At 40.0% G+C, this 22,190-nt stretch overlaps 1 protein-coding gene across 1 annotated transcript in view; it reads left to right on the top strand.

The window, feature by feature from the left end:
• The window catches only part of TBC1D4 (TBC1 domain family member 4), a 111,182-nt gene that overhangs the window by 68,605 nt on the left and 20,387 nt on the right, over window positions 1-22,190 (top strand). The window contains exons 4-12 of the mRNA XM_065631485.1: window positions 572-676; window positions 3,403-3,535; window positions 5,426-5,517; window positions 6,343-6,453; window positions 7,036-7,155; window positions 10,684-10,758; window positions 11,754-11,980; window positions 13,801-13,950; window positions 21,587-21,747. Coding sequence (XP_065487557.1) covers window positions 572-676; window positions 3,403-3,535; window positions 5,426-5,517; window positions 6,343-6,453; window positions 7,036-7,155; window positions 10,684-10,758; window positions 11,754-11,980; window positions 13,801-13,950; window positions 21,587-21,747 — 1,174 coding nt within the window. The remainder of the gene's footprint in view (window positions 1-571; window positions 677-3,402; window positions 3,536-5,425; window positions 5,518-6,342; window positions 6,454-7,035; window positions 7,156-10,683; window positions 10,759-11,753; window positions 11,981-13,800; window positions 13,951-21,586; window positions 21,748-22,190) is intronic.

Raw genomic sequence — 22,190 nt, forward strand, 5'->3', positions numbered from 1 at the left:
ATGTGTAGTAGGTCTTGAAACTTCTGGTATATAACTCAAAGAATTTTTTTAAGGATTTGGTTGGAATTCTGCATGTCACCACTCACTCCCTGCTCTTTTTGCTGTACTCCAATCTTGTATTACAGGAAAGTGAAAATCTGTTGCTACTTTGATGCTACTCCAGTCCCATGTTTTAGCGTGGGCTCATTACATCAAGTTTTCACCACAAAGGCAATTTCAAATACAACCTAGGACTCTTGTTCGCTTCCCTGAAAATCTAGTTTTTCTAATGGAAGAAATTCAGGTCCAGATCCATTGCTGTATAACTTTTGATTGTGTAAAGAGCTTTGTATATAAACACTTAAATGCAAAAAAACAAAACAAAAAAACCCCAACAACAACCAAAAAACCAAAGCCAAAACAAATAAACCCCTATTGTAGTTATAAAATAGATCATTAGGAGTATGCATTTACAGTTTCTTAGATTTTTGTGTCAGCAAATGTTGGAGTCTGGTAACTATTTTTAGGATCACTTTGGAAACTAAACCTGTTTATAAAGTAGTCCACTAATGTTGTTTCTGAACTCTTTTAGGGTATAAAACATGTTGATCACTTTGGCTTCATTTGCCGGGAATCTGTTGAACCTGGGTTAAGCCAGTATGTTTGCTATGTGTTCCAGTGTGCAAATGAGTCTCTGGTGAGTATTTATTAATGATCCTATCCTTTCCATCAGGGGATGTCTGAGGTGTTTCCTAAACCGCGGGAGACTCTTATTCTGCTGTGTCATCTGAGCCTCAGTGGTCATGTCTTCTCAGGTGCGAGACCTCAGCTGTGAATATGAAAACATGCAATAGGAAATGTGTACGTTCTGTTCATATACAGCCATATCCCGGTACTCTCCTGATGCATATATCAATAACAAATAGAAAAAATCCAGATGGATGAGTTCACACATGCAGACTGTTTTGATATTTGATAGTAACTCTTGCATTTCTAATTGTTGAGACATGTGGTTCCCCATTAAACGTGTAATTCCATGTACTGAATCAGTAACAAAGCTGATGATAAATCCTGAACGTACTTTTCAGGGTAGTGTTTAAACTACTGGCCTGATCCTGTATGTGTCTTTAGCTTGCATGTGGCTTTATCATTTTCCCTGTGGTCTGTTTTGCTCCTCAGGAGAAGAAAGTAGCATCTCATCAGAGAAAAAGAAAAGCATAATATGTGTGGATGTAACTATAAAAAAGTCCATTGACCATTGTATCAGTCAACTGAAGTTCTAGGTGCCACTGATTTAACTGATACGGGTAGCTTAATAATGTGAGACGCATACAGGAAATCATTTTGGCTACTACATTTTTATTTTAAAGCTATGACACTTTAAAGGAAGTTGGTTTCTGTTCCAAAACATATTTATTCCTGATGGCTGTGCTAACAGCTACTATCTCTTTCTCAGCTAACCTTAAAAATCGCTCTACTAGCTAGCAGAAAATGTAATTTGTCAAGCCATTGACTAGCTTGAGAGTGAACAGATTCACATAAATAGAAGTTCAGACAGCTGACATACAGCCCTGGGTGTACAATGGTAGCTGAGGCTGCTCTTTGATCAAAATGGGAGCTTGTTATGAAATTAGCTCTATCTTTGTACTAGCAGGAAATGTTAAATCTGACCACACATAATTCAAAGACTTAAAACGTGATGTATAAAGAAACCATGTATTTATGCACCTCTTTACATATTCTAGTAGTGATCCATGTGGATATGCCCACATTCTAATATGAAATGAACATTTCTAAGCTACTTTCAGATGCGATCACTGGGACCCCAGTGACAGTCTGACTGTGGCAGGGCAGAGCTGTAAAACCTAATGCTTTCTGGTTTCTGCGCTGCCAGGCAGGCTGTGTTGGTCGTCTTGTGTAAATTTGCTTTAAACATAGCTACGGTCTGTGCTGCAGTTCTCATTATTTTAGTGTAGTCATAATCCATATGCTTAGCACTGTTCCGTGGATCTTCCATTTGAGAGGCATTGCTGCCAGTTTTTAAAAATGATCATTCTATATTTCAAGTTGGATATTCACTGTTCAATACCCCGCTTTATTGCTAAAAGGAGAGAATGTCCAGAAATTACTGGTAGTGCTTCAAATTGTAGGTTATAAATAATTAAATAAAACCTAAACGTAATGGGATGCACACTAATTCTAACTTCCCCATTCAGGTGCCCTTCTTTTGTTTCTTTTATTTTTTCCTCTGAGTGACAGACCCTCAAAAAAAGTCTGTATGTTTCCAATGTTAGACAGCATGGTTTTGATGTCAAATATTTCAGCTTTCTTCTTCCTACTTATAAAAAAAAAAAAAGCAACAGGTGAGAGCAGGGACCCAATTCTGAAATATAATACTGGTGTCTTTCCTAAGATTGTTATCAAGCTGTAGTCTCCCTTACATGATAATGCAAAGACTCAAGTAAACAGCTTTTAGTAAGCATTGTATTCCCCTAAAATATAGAGGGAGGAACTCTTGAGTGCTTTGTATATAAAGTCTGGGAGAGCATTTGAATAAGTGTGGAGAAACACTGTCACCTCTGACCTTTTTTAGATAAAATTTGAGCTTTTCCAGTGCTGGTGTGCGGGCACATAGTACTGTTGTATTTGTGGTACAGGCAGAGGAAAGATCAAGACAGACTGACTGCCAGGCAGGCCAGCTGTAAAGATCATTTGGTGGTTGTAATGAGGCTGGGAGCCAGTCTAGTAGGATGGAGAAAAGTGAATGGTCATGGGAATCATAGAATGTCCTGAGTTGGAAAGGATCCACAAGGATCATCGAGTCCAACTCCTGTCCCTGCATGTGGCAACCCCACAGTTCACACCATGTGTCTGAGGGCCTTGTCCAGTCTCTTCTTGAACACTGTCAGGCTTGGGGCCGTGACACCTCTCTGGGGAGCCTGTTCCAGTGTCCACCACCCTCTGGGGGAAGAATCTTTTCCTGATGTCCAACCTAAACCTCCCCTGGCACATCTTCCTGACATTCCCTCGGGTTCTGTCACTGGTCGACACAGAGAAGAGATCAGCGTCTGCCCCTCCTCCTCCCTTTGTGAGAAGCTGCAGCCGCCATGAGGTCTCCCCTCAGTCTTCTCCAAGCTCAACAAACCAAGTGACTTCAGCCACTCCTCATATGCTTCCCCTCCAAACCCTTCACCAACTTCGTGGCCCTCTTCTGGACACTCCCTAGCAGCTTAATATCTTTTTTATCCTGTGGCACCCAGAGCTGCACACAGCGCTCCAGGTGAGGCCGCACCAGTGCAGAGCAGAGCGGGACAATCACCGCCTTCGAGCTCCTGTCTGCCAGCAGGATGGGTCTGTGGGGTTTTGTGCTGAAATGGTACATTTTTTCATTTATATACTGTCTTTTCCCTCTCTCTCCTTTAGGTCGATGAGGTAATGCTCACCCTGAAACAAGCCTTTAGCACTGCTGCAGCTCTGCAAAATGCCAAGACGCAGATTAAACTGTGTGAGGCCTGCCCTATGCATTCATTGCACAAACTTTGTGAAAGAATTGAAGGTAGAAGCTGAGCTGATCTTCTAATTGTGGGGGTTTTTTTCTGATTATTCTAGAAGAATTTTCAGTATATGTTGATTTTTCATTATGTCCGCCATGTGCTTTCAACTTCAACAGTGTAAGACAGAAAAGTAATGATATTGAAGCTGAATATAGTATAAATCATGTGCAGGCGATAACAGTAATAATATTGCAACTGAATATAGTATACCTTGTGTTATAAAAACATATGCTTTCATTATCGCACCTCTCTTAAATGTTAAACAGCAGAAAAACCCACCAGTTCATCTCTTTTTTTTTTTTTTTTTTTTTTTTTTTCCTGAAGATGCATGCTTTCAAAATGGGTCGTAAAAAGGCAGTTGTGATCAAAAAGGGTCTTGCTTTCTCATGTGTTTGTTCTTTTCTGTGTGGGGTTATTTTTTCCGTCTTTGTGTTTATTCTCTTACACACTTCAAAACCTAGCTCTATTATGGGAAATAAACTATTAAGTTAGGAGATTAATATCTAATATAGAAAGTTAAGGCAACTACATGGCTTCAAATACTAATACACAAGCCTTTGTAGTTTCTCTGGAAGTGAGGTGTGCCAGAACACACACAAAAAATATTATGAGATAGAAATTCTTAAGAAAAGTTAGTAGCAGGATCCTATTTTTATAGTCACTCCACTGTGTCTCCTTGCAAAGTGTTGTATGCAAAAAAAACCCCAAATATGTTATACTAGTCTTTTTATCTTCTGGTCTGTTGATGATGGTGCTCATAATTGCCAGTTCTCCCATGCATTAAAAGTCACTGTTGCTACTTACTTCCCTCTGGTGGATGAAAAGCAAAGCATAAAATCTTAGTGGAGTGAAATTCTGTTAGCTCGTGACTGGTATTTTCCAGGTTTACAACAGATATTTGGAAGTGATAAAGCTTACCTGGGTAAGTCTTCTGTCAGTGAAAAACTATAGAGGCTGCTGTATAAGGCAGTGTTAGTACCTTGGATACAGGTACTTACAAGCCTGGGATGAGTATCCAGTATCAAAATAAAATGTCTTCTAGGGTAACAACTTGAATGCCGTAATAGTCGTTTCATAAACTTCATACTTAGTAACTGAAAGACTTATTTTAGTGTCCCTTTCTTTTTCTTCATCTGCTTTGTTTAGAGTCTAGAAGTTTATCATAACCAAACCCTGGACTTCATGACTTGGAAAAGCTTGATCTGTTCTGATTGCAATTCTCTGTGCATTATATCTACCTTGAATGGAAAAAATATATATCTTGATCTGATTCTCAGGATTTGTTTTCTTCGCAGTTTCTGTAGCTTCCTAGAACAAGCCTTGTGAGCAAATGTGCGCTTTATCAAACATCGGAAATTCTTTGCTTTATTCTTGTGGCTCTTATGCTGCTCTTGTTTTTAAAAATGTCTTCAGTTCTCTGGTATGACCTATACCCTACCCCTTCTTTGTGTAGAAATGCACCTAAACTTTTCAATTAAAAGCATCTGAATAGTTCTGACTATCTCGTGCATTATGTTTCCAGTTATAGCCCTGATCTGTTCCTCTCTTTCTCCTCTCTCATATAGTTTTCAGGCTTCTGTCTTGGTGACCTCTTGGTGGTACTAGGACAGAAGACATCAGTGGGGTAGGGAGCACCACAAGCTTTTACACAGGAGCCAGCCACTTAGCTGCTGCTAGTTCTGTTTTCACTGCTAAAGAAAGGAGACAAACCCATGTGGTTTAGCAAAACCTCGAGTATTTTTTGTCATGGATACTGCAGATATACTGCTGCCATACATTAAACTTATATAAATTCAAATGCAGGGTATATCTTCCACTATAATTTTTTTTGAAAGTTCTTTTGAGAGGTCAATTGAGAATCTAGAAGCTTTAATGTTCCTTTCTTTTCTCAGGGCTCTACCCACCAAGAGCCAAACTTGTCATTCAGAGACATCTGTCAACATTAAGTGATAATGAGCAAGCGGACATTTTTGAACGTGTTCAGGTAATACATTAGACGCTGTTGTCTCAAATTTGAGAAAGACCATGATAAAATGGACTGGACATTTTTTGTTTTGATTGTTTGTTTCGTTATGTAGTTGATCTAGAATTTATTATTGTTCCACCAAATGTCACACTGAAATAGCATGCTCCAACCTGTCCTCATGTGTGGTACTCTGCCATCAGAAGTTTTTGTTCCCAAGTCTGCTGAGATGCCCTGTGTTTGTACTCAGGGTATTTTTTTTTTTTCCGTGTTTAGTTCTTTACCTGTAAATGCATTTCCCTACTTGAAAACAATGTGGGAATGAGTTGAGAGCAGGTGAGATATGTGGGTATCAAAGAGGTGGTTTGTATTTGCAGAAGCGCTCTTTTGACTTATTCTGAGGCAAGAGCTATAAGCAGGTGTACTCAAGCAGATGAAGTTTACAATAATTTAGGCTTCCAAAGGCTGTGCTTCTCTCTGGCTGCCTGAAGAAGGGAATGCCTGTGTCATTTGTATGGTTCCTTATTCCATTTATAAGGCTATACAATGGTAGACAGCCTTAGGAAACAAAACGTGTGGGTCTAAGTCTCCCTCCCCTCCATAGCCTGTAACATTCTCCATATGGAAAGCTTTCGTCTGTTTTGCTCAGGAGCATGAGGGCACACAAACAGTGGTGCAATCTGACACACTAATAGTGCACTCTGAAATTTGGCATATCAATATTTTTATATATATATGTATATATATATATATATAAAAACTTCAAAGATTAGATACATATGGAAGGGAAAATAAGCAAATCATGACTTGAAAGACAACTTGTGTTTTCTTTGCTGTTACTGACAGAAAATGAAGCCTGAGAATGACCAGGAAGAAAATGAACTTGTCATCTTACATCTGCGCCAACTCTGTGAATCTAAGCAGAAAACGCACATTCACATTGGTGAAGCACCATCGGTAAAGCTTATTTTTAGCTTATTTGTGTATCATTCATCGTCTTCCTCCCACCCTATTCAAATGCAACCTTGAATACTAGCAGGGCCACTGCTAGAGGTCATCAGGAGTAGCTGAAGCTTGATGTTGTAATTCAGAGAGGACTGTGAAAGCAAAGGAATTTGAGTTGATATACAGTGGCATGCTTGGTTTGTGGTTTTTTGCTTGTTTTTTTTTTTCTTTTATTTATTTCTTTAAAGTTTGGGGGGCAGGAAAGGAGGGAAGAAAGATAACCAGTTATTTTCAGGTCTAGATTTCCTTACACTGTGAGGATACGTCTTCTGTCCTTTTCCCTCCTCTTCAGGGATGAAATGTGCCTTTAACTGTGGTTTTTTGTGGGTTTGTTTTTTTGGGGGTGAGGGGTGTTTGGGGTTATTTGGTTTGTTTTGAGTTTCTTGTTTGTGTGGGGTTTTTTGTTTGTTTGTTTTAGATAAAGGCCAAGGTTATGTTGTTTATTACGTAACTTTGTTCAGCTCTAGTCTTTAGAGGTCTGCAATTGCAAAAAGAATTGCCCAAGCTAAATTATGTCCTTGCTCATTTCAACAGACCATTTCTAACAGTGCAATTCCAGAAAGCACTACCAGTGGTGGCAGGTTTAAACTTGACGTTCTGAAAAACAAGGCCAAGAAATCCTTGACTAGCTCTCTGGAAAATATCTTCTCAAGGGTAAGATTAACAACTCATTGTCAGCAGCTCTCCCAGATATCCTTGACAGTAAAGACCTATCAGATTTTTTTTGTTTGTTTCTGACCTCAGTCTATTAAATACTTAATGAAGCGATATCCCTGTTTTGAAATCTGAGGGTTATAGCTGGGTCGATTGTGATTTGACTGTGCTAGAAAATTTATGGTAAGACCATACATACAGAGAGCACAAAAAGCAGCTTTTTCTGCATAATGAATGTTTCTTGTAGGTGACGACTTAGCTGAGCATTATCAGATGCATTGCTTCAGAATAAAAAAAAAAAAAAACCAGGATGGCTGTATGATCCCATAAAGAGACACGTGATCTTTTTTTGAAAGTGGGACTAAATGTGCCTGCATAGGCTAGAAATATTTTGGTTCTGACAAGTAATGCCATACTTCTCATAGCCAAAATTACTCATATTGGTCGCTAAGAATCTTTAGAAAGTAGTAACGAAGTTGTTCTTTTGCAGGAAAAAAAAAGGCAATAGAGTTATAAAAAAAAATAGTGAGTTGTTCTTCATTGCTAGCCAGGTATGGTGTGGAATTGCAGATAATTCCTGGAACTCTCTTATGTTACATAACCTTTTAAAGAAGTCTGAATTTCAAGTTTTGCTTAGTGTCCCCCACTTAGCAGGGAGAGTCCTGAAAGCAGAGAAGAGGCATCTAGAGGAGTATCTGAATAAAGCTGGTGCCTGGGATCCAGCATGTTGTTACAGAGAACGTGTGATGAGCTGTGAATACTGGATGGCAAGGGCTAAATATAATTTGAGCAGTGAAATTAAGTTCCTTCTGCTACTAATTTTAAAAGTACCATGCTAAATCAAGACCTAAGTTGCACTTGGGTATGTCATAAAGTAACCTGCAAACGTAGAATGCCACAGATGTTCCCTATAAAGGAGGCAAAATATTATTTGCCAGGGAGAATCCTTAGAACTGTTTGTACTTAAGGTTAGACGTGAATTTGACCTAGGACTGAAGCTAGCATTAAAACTCTCCTGGTCAAATCTGGCCTGTGTTGTGTAACAAGTTTTACACACTGGGGACTTGGTCTGAAGAGAGAGAAAGTGCCCACGTGAAAGAGAGCAATGACAGTCAGAAGATCATAATTTCAGCAGTCTGGAGTATCATCAAATGGTGACAGCTACAGTCATGCCTGTGGCGAGTCTGATTTCTTTTCCACATCTAAAGGACATGTGACTGGAAAGTCATCTAGCTCTGATGGGGGGCCACTAACCCTACGGTGGCTGTGGAATTGGGCGTACATCACTGGGAATAACCCACTAAAGCAGCCCTGCCATATACAGGCAACGCTAGTGCGCTGATCACGTCAAGGAAGAATAACTTAGATGAAGTGCACTGCTTAAATTGAAGAGCTTCTGAAGGGAAATTGCTAATATATTGTTGTTTTTATGTAGTGTTGTTTCTTCTCACCAGGGCCGTTGTGACATGCTGCATGTTATAGTATAAGGATCTATACAGTCCATGATTGAGTTCAGGAGACTGGATTGGGGCCATTTTAAGTTTGCTATTTATGCAGCGGACTTGCTGTTGTGAGGAAGTTTCTATCCTCTTTAACTTGAAACTGCAAGAAATCAGGAACAGCAGCATGTTGTAGTGAATCGTGATAACACGTAGGTGTGTTCATCTCTGCAGACCTATTTAGAGGTTACACAATGCAAGACTGTGAAAAATAATTTACAGTGCACCACTTATTATTTGGTTAAAGCAGGTATATATGATAAGTGTCTTTGTGCATGTATACTCTGTGTTATGTGCATATATGTGCTATACAATGACTGTTTCAATAGTTCTTATTCTTCATCAGGCTGTTACAACAAGCCTAATGGATCATGGCTAATTCCTAAAGGTATTTAGGCCCCAAATACCTAGTGATGTGGTGGATTTTCCACTCCTTAAACCAGCTGCAAATCACATGGTATTGATGTGATGGGATGTTAATTATTGCATGACTTTTCATGTTTATTCTAAAGTATATTTAGAGACTGGGAAAGAAATAATTTTTTTAAATTGCATTCAACACCTTTTTGTAGATAAAAAGATTCAAGCAAAAAGTAAAAGTCAGTTTATGTGGGGGAGAGACGTATGCAGCCTCAATCTTGGCAAAATTAGAGATAAGTAGTAACCAGATATAGAGGAACACTTTAAGTGGATGACTTCTTAGCTAGATAAATATAATCAAGTGACATTTTAAGCTACTCGAAGGAGTAGCTGCTCACTTCTTGCCACAGGAAAGACTCTGGGTTCAGTGCTCTGGCTTCTCTTAGTCCCAGAGGAATGTCACTTTTTCACTTGTTTGTTTTGCTGGACTGATCTTATTTTTGTCAGGTTTGAATTGAAAACAGGCTGTGGCTTCCTAATGAGGTACCTCAGAAAAATAAATATAACCTCTGTTTGACCTTATGAACAGATTTGTTTCAACCCATGCTGCACTAACCTCTTCTGTTGTTTGTTCTGAATCAAGAAGCCCTTCTTACAGTGCCAAAAGTGTGTGCTTTTAGAGCTAGTGAGAAACTTCTAAGTTATCCTTTGCTCTTGTTTTAGCATGAGGGTCAGTGAAGAGATGCTTCAGGCAGAGAGTATTCATTGGTAATGAGCTTAAACAGGATCATGTACTTAAAAGGCACTCTAAGTCTTGGAAATAAACCTCACCAGGAAAAAGTAGGCTAAATAAATACTGCTGATGTTGACAAAACTTCCCCTGTAGTTGCAAGCGTACTAAGAGGAACTCTACCTATAGTTTTCCTAAAACCTAGTCTATTTTTCCCCTGGTAAAGTATTGAAAGCAACTTAATCAGCAGTTGGAAGTGTCCAACAGCACACATCACCCACGATTCATGGGAGTCAGTTAGGAGTGGAAGGTAGTCTGTCACCTCTTCCTGTCAAACCAGGTGACTATTAACAATTTTAGCAAGGATCTGCTAATGCTAATTTCTAGCAAATTTGCCTCAGGGTTATCTGCATTATAACTGAAGAGTCTTATTTGTATCTGGTGCTATTTGACTGGATTTGCAGCCAGAGAGTGTTTTTTCCCAGTTTTAGTGCTTTAGTTACTTATACTGAGGTGGAATTAATTTGTCTAAAATGTGTAGATACGGAGTAAACTCTTTATTTAGATCGTAGTATGTCAAATGTATCCATTAGCTGCAGTACTGAAGTCTGGAGCTTTTTGAACTCGGCTGTTTAAGCCAACTCAGCTATTTTACCGAAACGGATCAAGAAGTACTCAGTTACTTCGGACAACAGAGCTGCAGGTTTAAAACTCCTGGGAGCAGGGGAAGAGAAGATACAGTTTTGCCAGCTAAAGATGTCGCTCCTTGTAAAATCCAGTGCTTGCCCCACAATCTGTGGTCTTACATCAAATGTGTCACGTGCCTGAACCATCCTGTGTTCACCTGCACAGCTGTTGCCATCTTTGCTTAACCTTCAGAAAAAAAAAAAAAAAAAGAGGAAAAAGACCAGATTGAATCACTTGCCTTTTTTCTTGCAGGGAGCCAACAGAATGCGAGGCCGCCTGGGAAGTGTGGACAGCTTTGAGCGCTGCAACAGCATTGCCTCTGACAAAGTACGTAAGGAGCTTAGTTAAAATTGGCACGTTTTCATGCGCAGGTGTTAATGAAGTGTAAATATGGCACCCTGCTTCAATTTGAAGGAAGGAGCACAAAGCACATCAATTTATGAAATTCAAATAAGAGTTTCCACTGAGAGCTGGAGGGTGTAAGAAAGCTGGCATGTATGTTGACTCGAAGTTTCAGCTTCACTGTATTGTTGGATTGCCAGTCATTTTTTTTTTTCTACGCTTCCCTAGCTTTTACAAAAAGCAGGGAATTTCTGGTGAGCTTCTGCTTTGTTTTGCTGAAGTAATTAAAAAAAGGTCATCTCTCAACAAAAGGAAATGCTCTGAAGGTGAAGAATAATTTCTGTAAGTAATAGTTGCTTTGGGGAAGTAAGAATTTTTGACCTAAAACCAGCTGTTGGGGATGCTGCATGGGGGCAAGGGGGCGGAACTCTGTTCACTTTCTTTTTATTTCCTGTTTTTCATGTTTTGCCTCACGTGAGGATTGGTTGCTGGTTTTCCCATGAGGTGAAGATTCTGTTATGGTTTTCCTGCTACAGTTGCTCATAAACTGGCTGTGTAATAACAGTCTCTCTTCCAGGATATCGCTGTGACGGTACAGGAAGGAAGTATGTTCGCGATATGTCGAGGAAACCAGCTAAAAGCAGTTTCCCCAGTCTTTTCAATTCCTGTGTTTTCCCGAAAGAGCCACCAGTAGCTGGAATGCCGATCCCTGTGAGAGTGTACCTAGAGTAATTAGTATGTTGCTTGCATTTTGTATGTAGTTTTATTCCTCCTTCCTCTTTTTTTTTTTTAAAGAAGGGCGCTGCTGGTTTGGAGTACATTCTCAAAGGATGTCTGGTTTTGGTGATAATTAGCATACAATAGGCTGTGACCAAGAAGGGGAGAGGCTTTGGTGCCCCGATGCGCGACACGCCGGGGTTAGGGTGAGCCCCGACAGGGCACAGGGCGGGAGGCCTCACTCCACCACCACTTCCTTCCAGGACGCTTCGCCGGGCGATTCCCCGCCAGCTACCCCTCCGGCATCCCCCGTGTCCTCAGGCTGGCAGCCTTTTCCCGAGGAAGATTCGGACTCCCCCCAGTTCAGGAGGCGAGCCCACACCTTCAGCCACCCCCCGTCCAGCGCCAGGCGGAGGATCACCTTCCAGAACGGCAGGTCCCAGAGCGTCCGGTCCCCGCTGCTGCGGCAGAGCTGCCTCGAGGTGACAAGGTGAGTCGGGATGTTGCCAGCCCCGCATGCCCGCCATCTCCTGCCATTTCGGTACACGAGCCTGACCCATGTTCCTGCTCATGGAAGCCGTTTCTGCACTGCTCAGGGTTTTATTTATTTACTTTCAGCCCGTCTTCTCTGTCCGAGAAGTTTTGGTGCTTTGCAGTTAACTCGCTAATCCCTGAATTAGTGACTCGGAGGAAGTGTCAATCCAGCAAATTGGTCATCAGGCTGGATGCCGGTGCCAGTCTGTTTATTTGTCACCCCTGAGCTGAGCCTTTCTGGCAGTGTTGGTCAAGCCCATTGGAAAAGATGTCCTCACCGCTTTTAACGGCAGAGACAATAGCCTGATGGTTTTACACCAGGATGAAAAAGGCACTGACAGCTTCAAGTGTCAGTTGCTGTGTTAGCCAAGCTCCCAGAGAGCGTGACCAGAATTAAAACTAAAGTCTAAAGAAAGGACTTAGGGATTAAACACCTCCACTGGACTGTGAGGCTTGCAGTTTCCCTGTTTGCCTTTTTCCGGAGCTTCCCTGTGTGACTTCTTTCCCCTTCCTTTTTGGAGACTCTCCAGCTATTAACATGTGGAATAACTTCAGGAGTTCCTTCACTCGGTCAGAAGAGGTCCCCACAGCTCATTGTGGGCCTCTCTGGTTGCACGCCCTTTCTCTGCCTCCATCCTGACTATCAGCAGTAAGTGACCATGCAGACTCCAAAACCTTTACAAGATGCAGGTCCAAATGAGCTCAATTTTTCCTGTTGGAGGAGCACTTTTTCCAAACTACTAGTCTGTTTCAGTGCTTGGCTGTAATTACGCCTTTTGTGTGCTTTTTCTAAAAATGTTTTTAAATAAGGATTTATTGCCTCTTTGATGTCTAGATTAAAATACCTGTGTGAATGCTGCGCCAGCTTGTAGAGAAAGGCAAAAATGTTTTCTGTTTAGGAGAATGGAAGGGGTTGAAGGGTAAGAAACTAGCCTAGAAATAGCCTTGTTACATTGTGTTTCTGAAGAGATAAATAATGTGTTTTTTACTGAGATAAACTTTGGTTGTTCTTTTATTTTCTTTTTCGACTGACCATGTTGTATGCAAACAGGAAACCCTGACAGTTCAAACTGAAGGACTTGCTGACTTCACTTATTTGTAATAACTTTTAAGAAGTCACTGATTAAGTGGCATCATCAGCAGATTTTCAGTCAAAACAGTTTGTAGCAACTTGGTTCTAAGCTGAGATTTTTCCTTCTCTTCCTACTGGGGATTAATCAAAAATGTTAAGTAAAAGAAACACTTTTTATGTCCCCCTGATACTTGTTACTATTATTAAGTAATGGTTAACTGTGTAGTAGGCCTACCTTTCTTGACTTGAATGCTTCACAAAAATTGATCCAAAATATTGCATTTAAATAATCTTTACTTTCTAATGTGTTCCGGCAATACACGTTATTTACAAGAGCAAGGGAAAACTGAAGGGAAGAAACAAGGTGGTTCATGTTACTGGAAGCAGGTTTCTAAGGATATTTTCTGAATGTTTCAGAGATTCTTTTTCTGAATTTGCTTTGAGAAGAAATAAGGCTAAAGAAATAAGACGGTCTGCCTGTTCTGCAGTGTCATTTAAATGTTTTTGAAAGAAGTCAGCTGTAAGAGCAAAATCAATATCAGGGAACCTGCCCAGTGGTGCACTTGGTACATTTTATCTTCTGGGAAACAAGGTTACTGTAAGCCAAGATGAGGTATTTGGCCAGTATCTTTAATCTGAATGTTTTGTTGTTGTATCCGAACCCATGCTGACCCATCTGCTATGTTCTCTTGTTGCCTGCACAGCCCTGTTGTCGAGGTTCAGCGCGCTCTCAGTGAGAGTGAATCTGCGTCACCTGGTCTCCCCTCCTCTGTCTCTGCCCCTTCTTTCCTGAAAAGCTTTTACCAGGGCTCAGGGAGGTTGCTCCAGCCCTCAGAAGGTGACCTCTCCAAGAGGTGAGAGCGTTGTCTCCTGCTTAGTTCTTCAGTTCCACCAGCTTAACAACAGGATTCCTAGTGCAATGCAGCACACGGGATCTCTCCCACTCTGCTTTGTGCTCCTGCATTTCTAACAGACTTCCTAAGTACTTGATGCAAATAAAATTTAAAATTTAAAAATAGAGGCTTGTGTACTGCCATCTAGTAGCTGTGGCCTATTTCTATTGCAGCGTTGCAAATCTGTCCCGTTGGTTTGTCGCTTGAAATGCAATGGTTTTCAGGAGTGTCACACTGATTTAATGCTTCCTCTGCTGAATGCAAACCAGCATGTGTTGCTGTGATCATTGGCATGTGAAAATAACAGAAGAGCGATGTGAAGAGTGTACAGTACTAATGTGGGATGCCTGTGCACGAGGAAGGGGAAATGCCAAGTTAGCTGGTTGATACTAGATGTGAGGTGTTTAGGGAGAACTGTAAAATAACTTGCAATTGAAGAAGAGTGAGGAAGAAGTGAAGGTACAAGAAGGGCTTTCTGACGTGAGTGTGAAACACTAAGTATTTGAATGGAAGTCACACTTCATTTTACTGTAAGAATAGGCTCTCCTTCACGAGGGTGCTTGAGGAAACTGCAGATGGGTTATTTTTCTGAAGTAGGACTGTAGTGAATAAGGTGGAGCCATAGTTTTGAACTTCATGAGTTTTTGCCAGTTGCTGGCCTTTTTATTTCTCTTCTGTCAACAACAGCTCCTTTTTCCTTCATCGAACTGTCCTTGTTCACTGAATTATACTTGTGTTTCTGGTACTCTTCATCTCTGAGTGGCTTTCCCCCAGTCATTCCCAATGGAAACTTGTGGAGTTGTGGAAGATGCCTTTGGAACTCTTTCTCCCTACAAAAATAACAGTAGATTGCATTCTTACCAAAAACAAGTGTTGATGAAATCTGGATTCCAGGTGTGTTAGGACTCTAGTACATGGGGTTTTCAGTTGTGTGAGATGAGTGTGGAAGTTTTTAGGAGTGCCTGAAGAAATTTTTTCACCTTGTGGAGTGCAGTTTAATTAAACACAAATTGGTTTATCATCCCCATTTAGGGTAGACTGTGGGAAATTATGTAAAATATGCAAACTAATGTGAGAGGCAGTTGACCTGAAGGTGGCTTTGAGGAACATTTTAGGTTAGTCATCTCTAAAAATATATAAGTTAAAATAAATATGAAGTACATATCATCTCCTTAAGCACACTGTATCCTACCTTGATTTCACTGACATTTAAAGTGTCTCTTTCTGACCTCTAATCTGTAATTGATGTATGGCATGAATCCAAAAACTACTATAAACCCAATTACAAAACACCTAGTGGGAAATTTCTAGAGTTTAGGTCCTTCCAGCAGAATAAACCTGTGTATAAATGGAATAAGGTGAGACATTCTTACAGGAAGGTGACTACATAGCCTTAGTGGCAGGACCACGGCTGCCTGTCCCACTCTCCCCCGCTCCCCCCAGTCTCACAGTTTTTAAGAAATATGCATTAAATTGTCTAGATTCACTTTCTAATAGGGGGATAATGTATACTAATCATTACTTAAGTTTAGAACATCTTTCCAAAACCACTCTTAGAAATATTTCACAGTTTTGAAGACAGAGTCACTTTAAGCTGACCCCACCTTTCTACCCACTTTGCACTGGAGAAATATTCTTTATAGTCTGACTTCCCATATCATGTAGCTTTGAGGTTACACGTGATGCAGCAGGCAGCTTTTCTTAGTGTTCTGGTGAACTTCGATGTGCAGAAGCAGAGCCAGCTTCAGGTGATTCTAATCTATGTTTACATCACATTTGGCATATGGTATCAGTTTCTGAATTTGTGACTAGGGCATTGGAGATACAGTGGCTCTCACCTGATTGTAGACATCTTCATCTCATCTAATCAAAAGAGAGAAGCTGCTGTTTCTGCAGCATGGTTGCTCTCATCCTAATGTGATTTTCTTTAATATTCTGACATTTGCAGAGCTGATCCTGCCTATTTATCCATATTCCATGTGTTATCCACATTGCCATTTGTGCCTGTCACTGGGAACGTCTTCATTTAGAGAGCGTGAATCATGCCCTAGAAGTGTAAAAAGGAAGCCTTAGTTGACTTACTAGAATTTAAATGGCTGTGCTGGGGTTACCTAAAGCCAGGAGAAAAAAACCCCTGTGCTCCAGATAGATGTCTTTCACCAGTGAACCTCTTTTTTCCCAGTGTTTGTGGGGCAGCTGATCTTTTGGGGTTTAATTCTGATGATCACTGCTGTAATGCTTCATGTGGAAGGGAGAAAACAACGACACATTTTCTGCTTTAAGGAATTAAGTTGGGCATCAACACTATTAATAGGTGCCTTCAGAATGTTTTTGTTGCATTGTGGATTAATTTGTTTAGAGACAAGTCTAGGATGGAAACGGTTCACATAATCTTGACTTTTGACAAGTGTATTGTACAGCATCTAATACCGAATGCAAGCACATATAAGGATTAAAAAAAAAAAATCCTGCCAACATGGAGGTAAACTAACAGGAATTTGGGAGCATAATGTGGTAAACTTTCATTTCTGTAACTTCGGGAATTTCTGGCTTTTATTCAACAGCTACTCCTGAAAGGTATTGGAAGAATCTTTGGGTTTTTAATATGAAAAATAAAACCAGCACTTCTGAAAATGGGACAACCTTCAGCACAGGTTTGACTAGCATTGTTATGCAAGGATAATTTAAGCTGATTTATTACCACTTGAATTTGAACAGATTGCTTTTCTAAAACTGCTTCATTTTTCATGAAGAGAGTAAAATATTTGAGAATGTTCTTTAAACAAAATAGCAGAAAGTAATTATGCAGAATAAAAATATGTGACACACGTGGGAACCAATAGAGAGAGAAAAACTGATCGGAACTGGTTTTTCTTCCTCCCAGAGGGGAGGCTTCATGTTTGAGGCTTACATATAGACTTCTGCCAGTGTAAGTCCTGGGAGTTTAAATACCAGCTGTGTCGCTGTACTTGATCTGGAGGGTTTTGTACCATCACAGCCTCCAAATTGCAAAGTAGGTCAAGTTGATTCAATTGCTGCTTAGAGCAATCAAGAGAAGAAGTTGAAATGAAAGCAAGCTGGTTAAAAATGCAAACCTTGGCATGAGCAGCAGCAGTGTTTATTTTTGAATCAGTTGGCTTGCATGGACTCAAGTGCAAAATAATTCAGATAAGTATTGTATAAAGAGTTCCCAAGAAATGGGGTAGCTTTGTCGTTTTTTAATAGCAGTCTTCGGAAGCATTTTAAAGAACAGTTTTGGGAAGAGATTTGGGTAGTTGAAACCAAGCAATTAGAATGTTTGTAATCTGAACAAGCTGGTGGTGTTTTCTTGCTTGTTTTGTTTTTTTCCTAAACTAGCTGTCTCATCTTCATACTAAGCATTATCTGATAGAATAGTGAATGGGATGACACTTTTGTGAGATTGAGTTGCAGTTACCTGAATGTGTAATAGCTTAAGGATGAAAGTACAGACTGAACTATTTAAGGCATTATATTGAATTGGTAGCTTTTCACTTTTTGTTGCGTACAAGCTGATAAATGCATCTTGGTTTCTGTGTTGGGTGAGGAGCATAGGCTAAGTAGCCTCATGGAGAACCATTGCTCTTCAAACTGAACTGTGATGCATTTGTCTTAAATATAGAGTATTACACTGTTAGCCTTTTTTCAGAGCTGCATGGGAGGTATATTAAGTGATTAAAACAGGAACAGTAAGTAAAATAAATCGGAAATACTCAGTTTTGTGAAATTTCTCTATTGAACTATTTGGCTTTGCTGTTTCATATGTTTGTTTTTACCAAGCTGAAATATTTTGATGTAGAAGCTGTACCATAATCCACTTGTCATTTTCTTAAAATAAATTTTAAAAAATGAAGTAGAAAAAAAAAAATCGGTTTTTGCAATCATGTCCTAGTTGTCCATTCAGTTCTTCAATATTTCTTCTGCAGTTCATTAAGATTTTATATGCTGCCATCTCTTCATTTGCAGCACACTGACTGTGATGCATTTTATCTTGCTCAGTTGTTGGGAGGCTGCAGCAGGACAGGAACTTGTAGAAAGTAATTATGGGTTGTTTTTTTTTCTTCTTGGTTGCTATGTCACTGTACAACCCAAGAAATATTCATCCTCTGCCTTGCCCCGGTGTTTATGCTCTATAATCCATAGTTTATAGAGGAGTTATAAATTTATTGAGTTTGAGGTAGCAACTTTTTCTTAAAGTGGAAAACATCATTAAAAACTGGAATTAATGATGGAACTTTTTTTGCTAGTTGACATTGCAAGATGTTTCTCATGTAGTTGTTCAAGCCCGTGTGTTGTCAGAACAGGGTCTTTTTCAAGAATTTTTCCCGTGAGTGGTTGAGGTTTGGTATCAGGGCCTTGGCAGGAAAGTTGTGAAACTCTGTTTCCCCAGGTAGTGAAAATGCTGCTCTGTTTTTCAGTAGCAATGACTGAACTCCATTTAAGAAATTTTTGTTTTCTCTTAGTCTTTCCACTCACAGTAATAAACATCTTCATTTTGCAGGAAGCTGATAGCTAATGACCAGATAGACTTTTTTTTTTTTTTTTTTTTTTTCCCTTTACCCCCACCCTGTTCAGAGGAACTGTATGAGGTGTTGCTGGCCTGTCTGAGCAGAGCACATGCCTGCTTGGCTGCTAAAATTCACAGCTGCATTAAAACCTGAAGTAATCTTGCAAATATGAGCAAGAGTGAAGCCAGCCGGTTAAGTTTAGATATGAGGGATGGTCAAGTCTAAGGAGTAAATATTGTGCAACTCTTGTTTCAAGGTGGGGAATATGTAACTGAGTTAACTCATCTGTTTTTCGCACCAACCTTCTCAACCATTCCGTCACAGGATAGGAGGCGCTACCATCTTACTCTTCCTGCTTTTACTCTGTAGGTATTGTTTCGCACCTTCAGATCTGATGTTAAACTAGGACTTGTCTGTCTTTCTTGAACTGAGGAGGCTTTCCTTTCTCCCTTTCTAGCTTCCTTTTCCTAAATCTCAGTGTTTTCACAGGTGCCCTTGCCTTCCATTGAATATGGCAAATTGTGCACATGAGACTTTCAAAAGTTTTCCTTGAATTGCTTGCCAAACAGCTCTTTGAAAAAGGAGATGATTAATGTTAGTTGATTAAAATGCCAGGGGAATTTTGGAAGGGAGGGTTTAATAACAGAAATGCAGGTCCTCAGAACTGTGTGATTTGCACACTTCACGATACAGCACGTGTGACTAATCCATCCCACCATGAACTCTGAGACTCAAATGATGTAAACAGTTTTGTTTCATAGACTAAAATATCCACCTTCTTATTCTGATTTTCCTGTAAATTTTACTACTGTAAATTGAATACTATTCCTTGGACTGTCTGCATGTTTAGGGGCACAGTAGCTGAATGTAGATTTTTTTTTTTTTTTTACATAGCAATAGAAAGGAAGTTTTCATTCCCTTGTTACATAGCTCCTATTTAGTAAGCCCTGGAATGACTCAGTTTTTGTGTTCTAGCATGTGATATGTAAGACTTGAAATAGGAAGTAGTTGTTTCACCACCTTATTTATAGAAACATGAGTTATAATGTTTAATATAGCCAAACTCAATACCTTATTTCGAAGAGTTGAGCTGAAATACCTTTGGAAGACAGCACTTCTAGAATCAAAATTAGGTTTGTAGTCTATCTTTAGCTAGCACAAGCAGTGGTTACCCCATCACCCAAGGCTGTTTTAGAATTAGCCAAAGATTATCACAGGGTTTTCTGTTGCTGTTTTGGTTAGTGCAGCGTGGGGCTCTGAGGCCACTTACTAATAGTTTGACGCATAGGAAACTTGAGGCACTGTAGAAACTAAATCAAGAGTAGAGAATAATTCAGACTATCTGTTATCCAGGGCTCCCAGCCCATAGTGCTGTTCTTAGAGGAGAGCAGGGCTGCTGCATAATGCTGGGTAGGTGCATGTGAATACATGATTATTTCTCTGCCAGGATATGGAAGCAGGGTCTGATACCTGTGTAAGATGGTGAGTCCAGTTTGCTCGCTGAGGTTTACAGATGTCAGGGAGCTGTTGTAAAACGTTATCACAGGGACAGCTTTGATCACCAAAAAGGCTAATTCTGGCTCAGTGGATTGTCATTCAGCACAGAGTATATGATATGAAATGTGCTGGTTGAGGTGGTTTAGCTGAAACTTCAATAAGTTTTAGTCTGTCTGCCTTGCAGATTTCATATTTTTGTGCAAGCCAAATGTGGGGGGACCAACCGCAGCTGGCAAACTGCGATCATCTGTAACTAACTTACTGCCACAAACATAGTGAACGCTTAACATGCTGGGCTTTCCTTTCATCTAACTCTTTTTACAGACTTTGTGCTGTAGCATGGAAATTCTTCACAGGATGAAGGTTTGAGCATAGATACTGCTGTGTTAATATAACGGTTTTCCCTGTGATGAAGACGAAGCTGTATACACAGTTCCCCGAATTCAATTTTGTCTTCCCAAGAAGCTTATAGTTGTGTGTCACGCTGTTGACATTGCATGGAAGGATTTTTGGCAGATAATCAATGTACCCTTTGCTATACGAGATCTGTGCACCTGCTTTACTGTTAAATACAAAATGCTGAAATATTTCTGAAAGTGGCTCAAGTACTTCTGAAAGCTAAATGTCCTTACCTCTGGCAGTAGTCAGTAAAGAGATCTGCTTGGTGTCCTTTTAAAATGACCTCCCGGCAATGCTTCCCTATATCCTCTCCTCACCTCTTCCAGCAATATAAGCTACTATTAAAGTTACTGTGTAAATATACTTATTATTACATTAATATATTATTTATAATTTATATTATTTTAATATGGTTATTGCATTGTGTTATTACATTGGTTATTATTATTATTATTACTACTATTACTGTTATTATTATTATTATTTAAATATATGTGGTGACTGGGGAGGAGATCAACTCCTTGAGATCATTGTGGTAGGAACTGAGCCTACCCTCTGTTTCTGAAGGCTCCGTTCCTTCAGCTGAAGACGCCTATGAAACATGAGGATGTTTGGCCCCATTTGTGCAAGTAAGGTGTCTACTTCTTGAAGCACAGGAAAGAGGCTCTGTAAGAAGTCCAGAATACTGCCTCCAATGAAATATTCACCTGTGAGCTCATCATGCCATTTAAAATGGCATTAAGTGGAGCATTGTGCTCTGCCAGAGCAACATCTGTGTTTTTTTGCATCAGATCACGTCTGTAAGGCTAATATATGGCAAAGCAAACCCCATTGCTCTCTGTTTTAGGGGCTAAATATTACTATGTTTTTCTCTTAGCTTTTCAGGAAGTTTAGCTTTTATTCTGAGCTTCCAGCTGAGCACTTTACGAATGCTATGAATTCTTCCTGGGGGCAAGTAGTGCAAGTTGCACAGCACTTCGTTACCAGAAAACAACTGGGCACTTCTGTGTTCAAGGCGAAGCTCACACACAGCACACTTTGCCTTCTAAAGCTTCCCAGCAAATGCTCCTGTGGGTTTGGTTGTACATTAGACAGACTTAATAAAGGTGGTTTTATTTCCCCTCCTCTGAAGATGACTGACTTTGATCACCCCATCTGCTTTTTCTTTCCTTCAGTGACGGGGAGGGAAAGAAAAGAACATCAACCGTCTGCAGCAGCGAATCTTTAAATGCTGCGGGTGCCACACTCACACCTCGCCGCATCTCCTGGCGGCGGAGAATATTCCTGCAGGTAGCTTCACCTATGAATAAATCTCCTTCCAAGATGCAGCATCCAGGTCTGTGTGTGCTTTTAAAGAAAATAAACAAGCAGTTGTTACTGACTAGTTATTACTATAGTGAATTGCAACATGTGAAAATATGAAAGGGAGAAGTCAACTTGATATAATTTTCTTGCTAGAACCTCACTAGAGAACAGTTGCGCTTGGTTAGCTTTAGGTCTTTGTTGCTTTGAACAGAGGATTCTGTCATCAAAATAAAATTAATTGCAATCTGCTGTGGCTGCACTGGAAGCAGGGAAACGAAGAACTGCCTCTTGCTGACAAAGATATCCGTTTTAACATCTAGCATTTTTTTACCCTAGCCTGCTTACATAATAGCACTGTTTGCAGAAAATGGAATTTTTTCTGGCTTGTCCATGTACTGCACATAGCACCAGTTGAGTGTGTTAACAATTCTTGTAGCTTTAGGTGATTTAAGGTAGAAACCTCTGAAATATCTG

This window comes from Caloenas nicobarica, chromosome 1 (genome assembly GCF_036013445.1).
Source record: "Caloenas nicobarica isolate bCalNic1 chromosome 1, bCalNic1.hap1, whole genome shotgun sequence".
In the NCBI taxonomy this organism is placed as follows: Eukaryota; Metazoa; Chordata; class Aves; order Columbiformes; family Columbidae; genus Caloenas; species Caloenas nicobarica.